Source organism: Carassius carassius, chromosome 47, assembly GCF_963082965.1.
Source record: "Carassius carassius chromosome 47, fCarCar2.1, whole genome shotgun sequence".
Classification (NCBI taxonomy): Eukaryota; Metazoa; Chordata; class Actinopteri; order Cypriniformes; family Cyprinidae; genus Carassius; species Carassius carassius.
In genome coordinates this window covers 7,134,427-7,147,751 of record NC_081801.1, presented here as the reverse complement: position 1 = coordinate 7,147,751, position 13,325 = coordinate 7,134,427, and the positions used below count along the sequence as shown (strand labels likewise).

The 13,325-nt window shown below is 33.7% G+C and overlaps 3 protein-coding genes across 3 annotated transcripts; all 3 read left to right on the top strand.

Moving 5' to 3' along the window:
- The first annotated feature begins 2,108 nt into the window (after positions 1–2,108).
- LOC132130096 (pseudouridylate synthase 1 homolog) lies at positions 2,109–4,993 on the top strand. The gene is made up of 6 exons (XM_059541750.1): positions 2,109–2,417; positions 2,496–2,728; positions 2,807–2,944; positions 3,337–3,439; positions 3,956–4,641; positions 4,854–4,993. The coding sequence occupies exons 2-6, from the start codon at positions 2,537–2,539 to the stop codon at positions 4,884–4,886; spliced, it is 1,152 nt and encodes a 383-aa protein (XP_059397733.1). The 5' UTR covers positions 2,109–2,417; positions 2,496–2,536; the 3' UTR covers positions 4,887–4,993.
- Positions 4,994–5,535: 542 nt separating this feature from the next.
- LOC132130079 (nucleolar complex protein 4 homolog) lies at positions 5,536–10,505 on the top strand. The gene is made up of 15 exons (XM_059541710.1): positions 5,536–5,789; positions 5,895–6,015; positions 6,287–6,393; positions 7,247–7,348; positions 7,437–7,586; positions 7,743–7,845; positions 7,924–7,958; positions 8,041–8,091; positions 8,320–8,431; positions 8,517–8,577; positions 8,669–8,779; positions 8,886–9,049; positions 9,832–9,914; positions 10,051–10,164; positions 10,276–10,505. The coding sequence occupies exons 1-15, from the start codon at positions 5,649–5,651 to the stop codon at positions 10,390–10,392; spliced, it is 1,572 nt and encodes a 523-aa protein (XP_059397693.1). The 5' UTR covers positions 5,536–5,648; the 3' UTR covers positions 10,393–10,505.
- Positions 10,506–10,926: 421 nt separating this feature from the next.
- LOC132130560 (14 kDa phosphohistidine phosphatase-like) lies at positions 10,927–12,440 on the top strand. Its single transcript, XM_059542304.1, has 3 exons — positions 10,927–11,171; positions 11,574–11,701; positions 11,788–12,440. The coding sequence occupies exons 1-3, from the start codon at positions 10,955–10,957 to the stop codon at positions 11,878–11,880; spliced, it is 438 nt and encodes a 145-aa protein (XP_059398287.1). The 5' UTR covers positions 10,927–10,954; the 3' UTR covers positions 11,881–12,440.
- The last annotated feature ends 885 nt before the right edge of the window (positions 12,441–13,325 follow it).

Sequence of the window (13,325 nt, the reverse complement as noted above, 5' to 3'; positions counted from 1 at the left end):
AGTCAATTTAGGGCAAGACATAAAGTTACTGCGCCACAACAGAGAATTTTAGCTGTTATTTGGTCCAAATATTATGCCAAAAAAAGATCATTAGTGCATTTCCTAGATAATGGTGGTATTCATGTTGGCCTGCTCAATATTAGGTTGGCATTGTTGTTGGCATCAAAAATGACAGAATTTAAAAGGAACTCTTGATTATACCTCTTATTGGAATCATATGTGTGCCCTGATAATCAGTCCTGTTCCTGATTTCCATCTAGATTAAACTGAGAATTTAATGCCCATTTTTAGTGTTTGTTCTAAGGACAGAATGTACTTCCTTTTGGGTCGTGCATGCATAGTTGTTTCTGTTGTTCATGTGAGCTGTGTATAATCTAAAGCAGGTATATAAAAGACAGGTCTTAAGATAGTAGTCAAATCTAGCTTGCACTGTTTGAGGACTTTTTTTTTTTAGGTGAGACATTCAAAATCAGGTGTGATCACATTTCCTTACTTTCTCTGTAGAGTTATACGTTGTGGTTTTTAGCCTTATTTCGATTGTGTTGTATATGAACCGTGTGTTTATGTGCTGAATATATTTAAAACATTTTTAAAATGTGCCTTTGAAGAAAAAAGCAAAAACTTAAACACTGAAAAAAATATTTTGCTCTGTTGAATTTCCTTTCTTTTTGTACATTGTCAGTATGGAGTGAGTGAGTGTTTTGACTGGGTTAAGATGCAGTGGGATTGATTAAGTTTGCTACACTTTTTTATGTGCATGTGAATGTATTTGTGTGTTTAGGTATCGTACATACTAGTTTTCTTTGAATAAACTGCGGTTTATTTGTGCTTTTTTAACTGCATAAAATAAAACTCCATCAAATGTTAATCGTCGCCTAAATGGCTATTCAGTGCAACACTTTAAATCACTATGTTTGGTCGTCTGACTTAAGCATCACTTTGGCATTGATCTGCAGACACTAAAACTTGCAACGTGTGAGCTCAGCAGTTCTGTATCTGACGTCCTAATATTGTTCTCCATTAATAAAGACATACGTCTGTTTTACCTTGATCTCTCAGTATCATGTGTACATTTAGATTGTAAATTATTGGTTTAAAACTTGTACATTTAACAAACGCATTGAGATTTGCTTTCCGTCACCCTCTCCCCACCAAAGATATGAACGTTCCCAATTGTGACTGGTGTTAAACATTTGCAGTTGTTTGTTCTGTAAAAAGACCTGTACACACTCTTTAGTGTCTATATAATATGTAAATTTTTGCTTTAAACAGTACAGCACCAATAAAAGAGGAAAAACTGAAATAAATTGCCTAATTTTTGGTTTTAAACTCCCTTTACCTTTGAGGCTTTGGGAGAATGAAATGTTGTCTGTGATCTGTAGTCTGATAAATATTTCAAATAATTTTTTTTTTAATTAACAGTTTATATAAGAATTTTACATTTATATTTTTCATTTAGATGTATTTGTTATTAATTTCTATATTACATTTCATACATTTTAATTGAATAAATAATATAAATATATATCATTTTAATATATTATATATTAATTTATATAAACAAAAATATTAAGTATATTTAACATCATTAAATTGTTATTAAATAACAAAAATATTTAAATATGATTACTGGATTTATATATATATATATATATATATATATATATATATATATATATATATATATATATATATATAAAATTATAAATATTAATTGTAATTATGTAAAATGAATATATGTATTAATATGATTAACTGTAAATCAGGGTTATTATAATCAACTAAAACAAACTGAAATTAAAACCATAAAAAAATTGTTCCTTAAAATAACAAACTGAATTAAATCAAAGTTAATGCAAACTATATAGACATGTAAAAAACACGACAAAATTACTAAAACCTTAACTAAAATAAAAATGTTAAATATAAAAATATTTTTAATATATTAATAATCTCACATATAAATAATAAATATACACATATCTCAGTGATACTACAGTTGGGGAAACTTGTAAAATGGTAAAAAAAAAAAAAAAAAAAACATGTCTCATCCTCTTAGTCACTTTTTATTTTGAAAACCTGGCAACCCGTTTTAGGTCACGCGATATTCGGCGAGATGTGAAAGTTCAGCCACTCCACGTGGGTCTATTCATGGTACAGGGGAATAAATGAGTGTTTTGCGGTGATGATAGATAATACTGCTGTTAAAGATACTCACGAAATGAGTTTTCTGTTCTAATTTCACTTATTGTAGAAAATGGCAGATGATGTAAAAGCAGTCGAGCTGGTTTTGTTTAAAAGGCACTGGTGAGATCCTCACTGAAGAGAGTGATGAGATCTGGATGAGATGCTGAGGTGCTGTCGGATCATTCAGATTTTATCACGTCACACATTTATTCCAGCTCTTAAAAACAAAGGTGGGTTCCTTAACAATGCGTTCTGCTGTAAAGTAACCGATGAACGATCATTTAATGTTCGACTGAAATGCTCTTTAGGGTGGCCAGAAGATCCTATATAAAATTCCCGTGGATTTTGCATGTCCTGCAAGATGACTGAGCAGTCAGCAGACACTCAAATCAATGCTTTAAAGAGACCAGCAGATGATACACTCGCTGAGACCGAGCATGAAGAAAAGAAGCTTAAAACAGACCAGGAGGAGAGGAAATACCCCAAGAAAAAGGTGGCCCTGCTGATGGCATATTCAGGCAAAGGCTATTATGGGATGCAGGTGAGTTCTGATGATGCAGTATAGTGATTTATATGTTGCTGTGTGGTCCAAGCATTAATACTTGTCCTGTGCATTCAGAGAAATGCAAAGAACTCTCAGTTCAGGACCATTGAGGATGAACTGGTCACTGCTCTTGTGAGAGCCAGATGTATTCCAGAGGGCCATGGAGATGACATGAAGAAGATGTCTTTCCAACGGTGTGCACGGACGGATAAGGTGAACTTGGTGCTCAGTTACTCACATGTTCTCCTATGAGAGATCAAAAACAAGCTGCCTTTTTCATAGTGAGTGCTATTTGTTATAGTTAACTGAAACTACATCTAAAACTATAAAAAAATAAAATAAAAAAAATCACTTGAAATTTAAATATATTATTTTAAATAAAATAAGATACATGTAAAAACCATAAATGTATTTTAATCTATTTATATCCTTCCTGCTTTGAAAAAAAAAATACATAAAAAAAGGTTTTTTTTTTTTAAGAAAGTCAAAATTAAAGTAATAATAATTTTTTTTTTTTTTTAAATAAAAATTATTTATTTATTATTGTTGTTGTTGTTATTTAAGAAAAGAGTGTAATTGGTGAGGACTTCTCTTTGCATTACCAGGGTGTATCTGCTGCAGGTCAAGTTGTGTCTCTGAAGGTGTGGATGATTGACAACATCCTGGACAAAATGAATGCACATCTGCCACCTCACATAAGAATTTTAGGTCTGACCTTAAGGTTTTTTATTTACAATTTTCCTGTTCAATTACAGTATTATTGATAGTATTATTAATGTTATTAATCAAATATTAGTGTTATTTATATACTGTTATTGTATTTATGAAAATTTTGAACCCACTTTTATTGTTATATTTTCAGTTTCCATTTTAGTCTTAGCAATTTGTATTGCTTTTGTACATTTGTAAAAAAAAAAATATATATATATATATATATATATATATATATATATTAAAGCTTTCTATTTAGCTTTTACACATTTTTATTTAAGTTCTGGTTTTAGTTATTTTAATACTTAAGCTTAAACTTATTTTATTTGAGTTAGTTGGCAAGACCGATTTCTAATTTTCAATTTTGGTAAGTTTACATTTTTATCTATTTTTTTTTTTTTTTTTTATCTTATTTCAGTTAACAAAACTATTTCATTTCGGTTAACAAAACAAGCTTTTAATAGTGTAAGTTAACAATAAGAACTCTTCATTTAAATCTTTTCAAACTTGCAGGTTACAAAAGAGTCACAGGAGGCTTCAATTCCAAAAACAACTGCGACGCCAGAACGTATTCCTACATGCTTCCCACTGTTTCTTTCTCCCCAAAGGACTGTAACCAGGAGGACACGTCATTCCGTCTGAGTTCAGAGACCCTTCAGAAGGTCAACCGATTATTTGGCCTGTATAAAGGAACCCACAACTTCCACAACTTCACATCGCAAAAAGGTCCACGGGACCCCAGTGCCAAACGTTACATCACCCACATGTCCTGCGGAGAACCGTTTGTGAGACAGGAAGCTGAGTTTGCCGTCATCACAGTTAGAGGCCAGAGCTTCATGATGCACCAGATCCGGAAGATGATCGGTCTCGTGATCGCTGTGGTTAAAGGATATGTGGATGAAGGGGTGATCGAGAGGAGCTGGGGAGAGGACAAAGTTGACGTTCCAAAGGCTCCTGGGCTGGGGTTGGTGCTGGAGAGGGTGCACTTTGACCGCTACAACAAACGCTTTGGAGGAGATGGCATCCATGAGACTCTGGAATGGACTGAGGAAGAAGAAGCCATCGCTGCTTTTAAGCACGAGCACATTTATCCCAGCATTGTAGAGACTGAGCTCCATGAGAAGTCCATGGTGAACTGGATGGCTACACTATATATCCATGATTTTGAAGCCACGGCCACAGGAAACCAAGAGTGCAAAGTGGGTAATATTTGACTGGGTTGTTTAAAGTAATGATGCTAATATAATTAATAATTTATATATATATATATGTGTGTGTGTGTGTGTGTGTGTGTGTGTGTAAATTAGAGTGTAAATTAGAATAACATTTTCATGAAAGAAAATTTTTATTCTGCCCTGTTGTGTATGGATTGAACATGAATTATAAACACTATATTTAATTATTTTTTCAGGATGATGACGAAGATGGAAATTTATCTGACTGAATCACTAAGAAGCAGACTTCTGTTGTGTTTAATCTTTTATTTTGGTTTTTGCTTGTGTGCTAACATTAATTTTCAATGATTCTGAAATAAAAATATGGTTTTGTTAAGGCTTGTTGCAGTTTTCCTTTAAACACTTTCCGTTAAACAGTGTTGATGTCTATTATGCAAGAAAGTGTACTGTTCAGTTGTTAGACCATTTTTTTCTAATGGATTTTTACTGTTTTATAAATGAGTTATACTTTTCTGTATTATAAATATTTGGTGCTTTAGGCAGTGTTTTGTCCAAACCACTGTGGCTTAAAAAAAGTTTTTATTTACTTATTGTTTTTATTTTTGTTTGTTTTTTTTGTCTCACTCGAGACACTAGAAAGTGCCATCTTTTAAATGTAATACATTCCTGAATATGTCCTTCACCTGAAACCAAAGCCTCTGAAATATGGAAATCACTCGGTAATGACAAATCGTTCTGATTGGTCCAGCTTAATTCGTATCATGGGACGACTGTCTGACACATGCTTGAATCAGCGCTCTTGACACGTGACCATTATAATGATATTGAAAAGTTTAATTGGAAAAAAATTGAAAGCACAGAGTGAAAAGTTGTAAAAGTTGAATTGTTGTCTAATTTCGTCTTAACTGACACCGGCTTCATTCAATTCTACCAGCTTATTATTCCTTTTCCGCGGTAAAACACCAGCTGGCCACTAGAGGCGCCCTCATCCTTTGGCATGAACCCAGCAACACATTTTTAGTGAAACAATCATGGCGCCGTCCACGGAAAGCAACGTGAAAGGAGAAAACAGTCAGGTTTCATATAAGAAAGATATAAATACTAAAACAGATCGTGTACTTCAAAACAAGAAACACGCTAACGACATATTCGACATCATTGAATTTTTGCAGGTATGTGATCTTGTTTCATAGTGAACTCTAATGAATTACACACCTAATAATGTTTGGGTCTATCAATCACTCAATAAAACATACCATTTTTCTTCTTCCTTGCAGTCCGAAAAGGATAAAGAAATAATTTTCGCCAGCAATGCTTGCAGTAAGATTTTCTGTCAGTTGTTCTACAGAGGAGATCTTTATGTTGGTGATCTGCCGGAAGAAGAAGACCTCGTGAATGGTAAATTACTGCATCTTAAGACCATTCAGTAAACAAGTTTAATGTATTAGACTGACATCTGACTGTGTATTTTACCAAGAGGAACACTTACATAGGACACATTGCATATATGATTATTACATATTGTAGATGAAAAACCAGCTATCAAGTTATGAGCTTAAATGCACCGCATTTATTTATTATTTGTTTGTTTAATTTTTTCTTAGATCTATATAATTTTTTTGCAGTCAAATCAAATCTAAAAAGTAAACTTAAACGGTTCAATTTTCAGGTGATCGCAGTGCTGAAGAGAAGTACCAAATATTCATGAGACACCGTTACAGCAGCTGTGTGGAACTTCTGCTGGAAAATATAGGCCATAAAGCTTTCCAAGTGAAGGTGAGTGAATTTTGTGGGTGATTAGTGGGTGTTAATTTATCTAACATGATGGTTTATATTTTAGACACGTGGTCTTTAATGTACTTGACATATACGGTAGATTGGAATATAAACAACTATAACAGTCAGATATTCAATAAAATTATTCAGTAAAATAAGTGTTGATTTAATATTATTTATATACCAATAACATTTAACTCACTCATTTTTATATGTTCAGATTTTATTTTCATTTAAGTATTATTAATAATAATAATAATATTATTTTTATTTATAGATTTAATTTAATGCCAGTTGTAGTAATTTTAGTACTTCTACTTTCATTTTTTTTATTTTTGTTTTGGCAGTTATTATGTGCATTTTTGTAGTTTTAATTATTCCATTTTTATATTTTTATTTTAGTAAATTTGGAATGTGCTTTTTTTAAAATATTCATTTATAGCTTTACTTTTGTCAGTTTTAATAATTTTAGTACATTCATTTTCAGTTGTTTTGTTTGTTTCGTAATTTTATGTGCCTTTTTTAAACAAACACACACAGATGTGTTATATATATATTATATATATATTTATGTATTATATATATATATATATATATTAGTTTTAATTTTAGCACTTAACTTAACTTAAGCTTACTTAATTTAGTTAGTTGACCAGATAACAAGTCTAATTATTTAGTTTTAACCTTAAGGTTTTCATCTAATATTTACATTTTATTTTATTTCAGATTCATTTCTATTACTGAAACAGGTTTACTTTTAGTTAACAATAACAGCTCTGTAAAAACTTGGGACACTCCCATATCTGATAAATGTCAGTGTATGATTTATGTTTATTTTTTTCATATTTTCCAGGAGACGTCTCTGTGTGCACTGATGAAGTTTGTTGCAGCAGAAGGCAAACACCCTCTCCAGAATCTTGATGAGCACTTTAACTTTCCCAGGGAGCTCTTACAGGTAGGTTTTTCTTTACAACTACAGACACTGACATGTGTTGCACACTGAAGTCATATAGGAAAAAAGCTTATCCCTCTCATGTGCACAGACCGTGGTGGAGCATCTCCTCTCAGAGAAAGAAGACATGTCACTGCTCATCTCCAGGTTTCAAGAGTTTTTGGAGATGGACGATGTGCGCTACTACGTCATGAGTTCAGTGCGAGACAACATTTACAGAGTCATGGCCAGAAACAAAAAGGTCAGTGTGGTTGTGTTTACATTGTCAGTTTTGTGTAATTTTTTAAAATGTAAATTTTTTATTTTTTTCTGTAAATTTATGCTTATTTAGTTTTGCATATTTATTCTGTATTACCAGTTTTGCAGACTTATTTTTGTAATCAAATCTGTTTTTTAGGCTGTGATTCCTGTATATCAGAATAATGTTTTCACACTCCTCTCAACCATCAACGTACCCAGCGAAGCATCAAAACTGAAAAAATTCCTTGTCAAACAAGAGTGTAAGTTAGCTTAATTACCGCGGTATTGTCCCAATAAAACATTGCCCTTCATAAATACTATTTCTCTCTGCTTTACAGACAAACTTGAAGAATGGAAAGTAGCCAAAGTAAAGGTAAATACTTTATTTTACATTTCTGCATTTATTTCTCCAACGTTCATTCTGAAATTATACATTTATAAATCTTTCCATATAGGAGCATAAACGGGCTTTTGAGCAAATGTGGTTGGTGTTTCTCAAGTTCAAGGTAAAACAACCCTCACTATAATGTCACAGTACACTCCCTGACAAAAATCTTGTCGCTAACTCGACTTCTACTTGATCATTTGGAATCAGAAGTGGCTTATATGAAAGGCAAAGGCCTCTAGATTACGCTTATTTTACCAAAATAAAATCTTATCATGCCTTAGTATTTCATTAGGGCAGAAAGGTCAGACCTTACTCCGGTTTTTAACCGGTCTTTTGGTTTTCATAGTTACCTAGCAACATGTACAAGAAGATCCTGGTCATCCTTCATGAATCCATAATGCCACAGATGAGTGATCCCACACTTTTGATTGACTTCCTGAGCGCTGCCTATGACATTGGTGAGTCCAGAGTGTAAATTATTATTATTCATGACATGATCTGTTAGATGTCTGTAATGCACTTTTCTCTCTCTGTTTGTCTCAGGTGGGGCGATCAGTTTGTTATCTCTGAATGGTTTGTTCATCCTTATCCATGAGCATAATTTGTAAGCATTAAACCATTTCAAAAGGAACGATTTAATATTTTAAGATCCAATATCTTTTTTTTTAAAAGCCTTCTCTGTGTTTGTTGTGTAGGGATTATCCAGATTTTTATAAGAAGCTGTACAGTCTGCTGGATCCCTCTATCTTCCATGTGAAGTACAGAGCACGTTTCTTCCACCTGGCGAACATCTTCCTTTCTTCAACGTAGGTTTACTCTTTACACTTTTATTCTGGGTAAAGATCAATATGAGCATCAGAACATAAATGTTGTGTTTTGTTCTCAAAAATAGTAACCCATTTGCTCTGACAGACATCTGCCAGCTTACCTTGTGGCAGCGTTTGTGAAGCGTTTCGCTCGACTGTCTCTCACAGCGCCACCTACATCTCTCCTCATACTTTTGCCATTCATCTGTAATCTCATCCGCCGGCACCCCTCGTGTAGAGTCCTCATCCACAGACCCTGCACTGCAGAAGGTAAATTATTATTCATTAAAAGGTGCTGTATGTAGGATTGACACCGAGTGGTTGAACTAGGTATTGCAGTCCAAATTCAAAATATTGGAGAGGGCTTTTTTCACCCGGCCCCATCTCCTTAGACTTGATACACACCAACAGGAATGAGCACACATGACAGTGAATGAAATGAAATGCATTGTTTTCTCTGACAACTGGCAACCCGGCGTGCCGAAATACAATTGGGTAAACTAACAGACGGCGGGTTTCACAAACCAAAACAAAGACAGACAATCTGGCCCAGAATGCACATTTTCAAAGGAGAATAACTGACTGTAGCATTGTTTTTCAGATAAACAAATATGTTAACTTAGCATGTTTCTTAAATATCTGCAAACATATTATGGTATTTTTATGCTTTAGTAGAGTCAAAAACTTGCATACAGCACTGTTAAGATGTATACACATTTGTATATACATTTACAAATATGTATATGTACATATTTTATGTATGTATTGTGTGTTAATTTGTATTTATTTATAATTTGTATTATTTATTTATTTGCTTGTTTATTTACAAAAAAAAATATGTATTTATTTGCTATGAGTTGTTGGTTTAAAATATATTGTTTTTATTTTGTTAATTACTGTTTATTCTAACAATGCGTTCATTTATTTATTTTATTATTTTTAGTATAATTATCTTAATTCTAACCAGAGTTTATTAGGTGAAATACAGGAATACTTATCTTTTTTTTCAGCATTAATTCTGAAAAATTGTTCCTGTTAATGTTTTTAATCAGAGCCTTGTGACGACCCGTATGTGATGGAAGAGGAGGATCCTGCTCAGTGTCATGCTCTGGAGAGCAGCCTATGGGAGATCAAGGTAAGCCTCTTCATATTGCTCTTTATTTGATTCTTTCCTTTCTGACATTGACATTCTGACCGACTTACCATCCACAAAGAATTAACCTTTGACTATCTGAAAGGATGTCTATGAAAAAAGGCCAATTTTCTCTTAGACTTTGCAGAAGCATTACCATCCAGATGTGGCCAAGGCTGCTATGAAGATCAATGAGCCACTTACCGAACAAGAGGACGATATCAGTGAGCTGCTAGAGCTCTCCACATTTCAGGTAGTTAGCGAGAATTGGCATTTTGATTATATTTTATAGTTATATTTGCCATAGGTTACAAATATAAAATTGTTAAACTAATCTTTATCCCCTCCACATTTTGTATGGCAGCTAATGGAGCGAGAACTCAAAGCTGAAAGGAAGACGATACCGCTAGAGTTTGATACAGCCACAGAGCTCCTGAAGAGCTCTAGAGAGGTGCTCGGAGTGCACTTTTCTCTAGAGTAACCACTCTTATTTGCAAATATGATCTTTCCAAAATGTGTTGTTTGTATTAAAAAAAGGTTGTGCATCAATTGTCCTTTCCATAGGCTGAAGAAATAAACATTTGCACAAAATGAGCATGTGTTGTGGCCTCTAGTGAGTGTTGATCAGCGTGTAAAACAGCAGTACAAAGAATTAATTTAAAGAATACCATGGTACAAAGTACATGGTAGAATCATTTAGCAGTTATACTAAATCATGTATATTGTTTTTAACACATTGATGGTTAATGTAATGCTACCACAGTTTTATTGTATGGACAGTAACTATTTTTTCTTTTTATTGCTGTAATCTCAGTACTGTATACATTTCCCCTTTTCTTAAACTTTTTCAAATATCAAATAAATCCAAACAGCATACAGTATATAGAAATATGTTTTGCATGAGAACACCATCATACTTGATGTGATTCTGTGTTGTGATTCTGTTCCTTGTGGTTGCCGCTGCATGTACTTATGCTCCGCCCCAGTAGGTGTCGCTAATGTGAATAAGTTCATTCCAGTACGTCAAACCACAGCAGTGGTAAATGAAGTGCTTTTCTGTTGTTGTACTGAACTTCGCTGTAGTATTAGGATTTTTCAGTCCCGCATTTGCAATTATGTCTGCCGAATGTCTCGCTAAAATCCCAGAGGTTGATTTAGATCCCAACGGTGTCTTCAAATACGTCCTCATACGGGTGAACAGCAAAGACGACGATTCATATGTTGATATTGTGAGAGGATACGCATGGGCCGAGTATCATGGTAGGGATTTATTAAAATGTTTGAATGAATGACAGGTGTTAGGGAGAAATGGCATGTTTAGCATATTGAATTGTGATTGGTCTCCTTTGTTCATATTGCTTTGTGATTGGTCTTTTATTTCTTACGATAATTAATAATCTATTTTGCATTTCATTTATTGCTATTAATTTATCTTTCTTCCTTTCTTTCCCTGTATTAGGTTTTCAACTTCTAGCTTTAATTTTACTAACGTTTTTACTGCAGAAAAAGCACTTGGGTTTGTTTAAATACAAATGTGTTTATTTTCATATACTTCTAGATATGTATTACAGGTTTTAGGAAATTTCTCCACACATTTGATAGGAGAACAAACGTTTCTTTGTGTCTAGCTACAAAACCTTCATAACATTGTATCTCCTCCAGCTGATATCTATGACCATGTGGCTGAAGAACTGGAGAGAGGTGGAGGACTGGATTGTGAATGTCTCGGAGGTGGAAGAATCAAACATGACAGTGCTGCAAAAAAGATCCACGTCTACGGTTATTCTGTGGTTTGTACACATGATGCTCCAGTGTTATACGATATACATTCCTTAAATTAGTTCCTTTAGTTGAACCATTTCCTCTTATTTTTCAGGGATTTGGGAAAGCGAATCATTCTGTTTCCACAGAGAAGTTAAAAACCCATTACCCAGACTATGAGGTGACCTGGGCAGACGAAGGGTATTGAATGGGTTGCATGGGATAAATGACAGCTGCGAATAAGGACACTATTTCAAACTGAACTTCTTAACGTAGCTTTCAAGTCTTGATGTGCCAAGGCTGAGAAAGTACAGAACTTGAATACATTTCTGAGATGGATGGATGGATGGATGGGACGTTACTCCAAAACTAGAAAGGTCATACTCATGTCTGATTGGTTTTTAATTTAATGTGTAGATTAACACATGGCAGCAAACAAAGATAAAGTTTATTTACTAGTTTATTTTATACTCCTTTATGTCCACTGGTCTTTAAATATGATGAAATAAAACAGGTTATCTACTTAGTCCAAACCATAAAAAGTTATATAGTGCAATGTTGACATCCTGAAATGATAATAAAGTCCAGAGAAGTATTCTTTGAAATTCCCAGAACCACTTATTTGTAATTAATTTAAGTTGGAAGAAATGTATGGATGTACTGTTATCTTGCAATATCTTGGTAAGGTAGATTACTGTGCTTAACTACAAAATATAAATTGTGACTTAATGATTTCTAAAGCACCATACAATAAAAGTCTTTCTTTCATTATCTGTCTCGGCTCGGTGTTCATCTTCAGTTCTCTCTTCACAGCAGTTCAGTCAGTGTACAGTGCATGCATTACTCCGGGATATTGGTTTGTTTTAACTCAGAGGGAGTGTCAGCCACATTAAAAAAGTTAACAGCTTAAGTCATTTGTGGATTAATGCTTATTGGAGACGCGAACCGTTTCAAACGATGCAGTTCGATTTGGTGAACTGGTTCAAGAAGAACCGGTTACATTGAATGATTCGTTCGTGATCCGGATATGACAAACTGCTTTGTTTTGAACTTTCCCACAACAGACATGGAAGAGAAGACAATGCTGAATAAAGTCTTAGTTTTTGCTATTTTTTGGACCAAAATGTATTTTCGATGCTTCAAAAAATTCTAACTGACCCTCTGATGTCACATGGACTACTTTGATGATGTTTTTCTTAGCTTTCTGGACATGGAGAGTATACTGTACACACAGTTTCAATGGAGGGACAGAAAGCTCTCGGACTAAATCTAATATATCTTAAACTGTGTTCCGAAGATAAACGGAGGTCTCACTGGTTTGGAACGACATGAGAGTGAGTTATTAATTACATAATTTTGATTATTGGGTGAACTAACCCTTTAACTTCTTCAAACAAGTTGTCCAATCCAATCCAATGGCATTTAATATATATATATATATATATATATATATGTGTGTGTGTTAAGAGATTTTGTGGTATCAGTTGTTTGGGTTCTTCATGGACATCACTGAGAAAGATAACTAGTGGATGGTCTTTCAACTTCTCTCTATTACAGCATAACAGGTTCCAAAAGAATCCACTAAATTCTTGTAACTATGCCATGCATTTTTTTTTTTTTTTTTTGAGGTGTTAAGTGTTATTAATTGCTGTC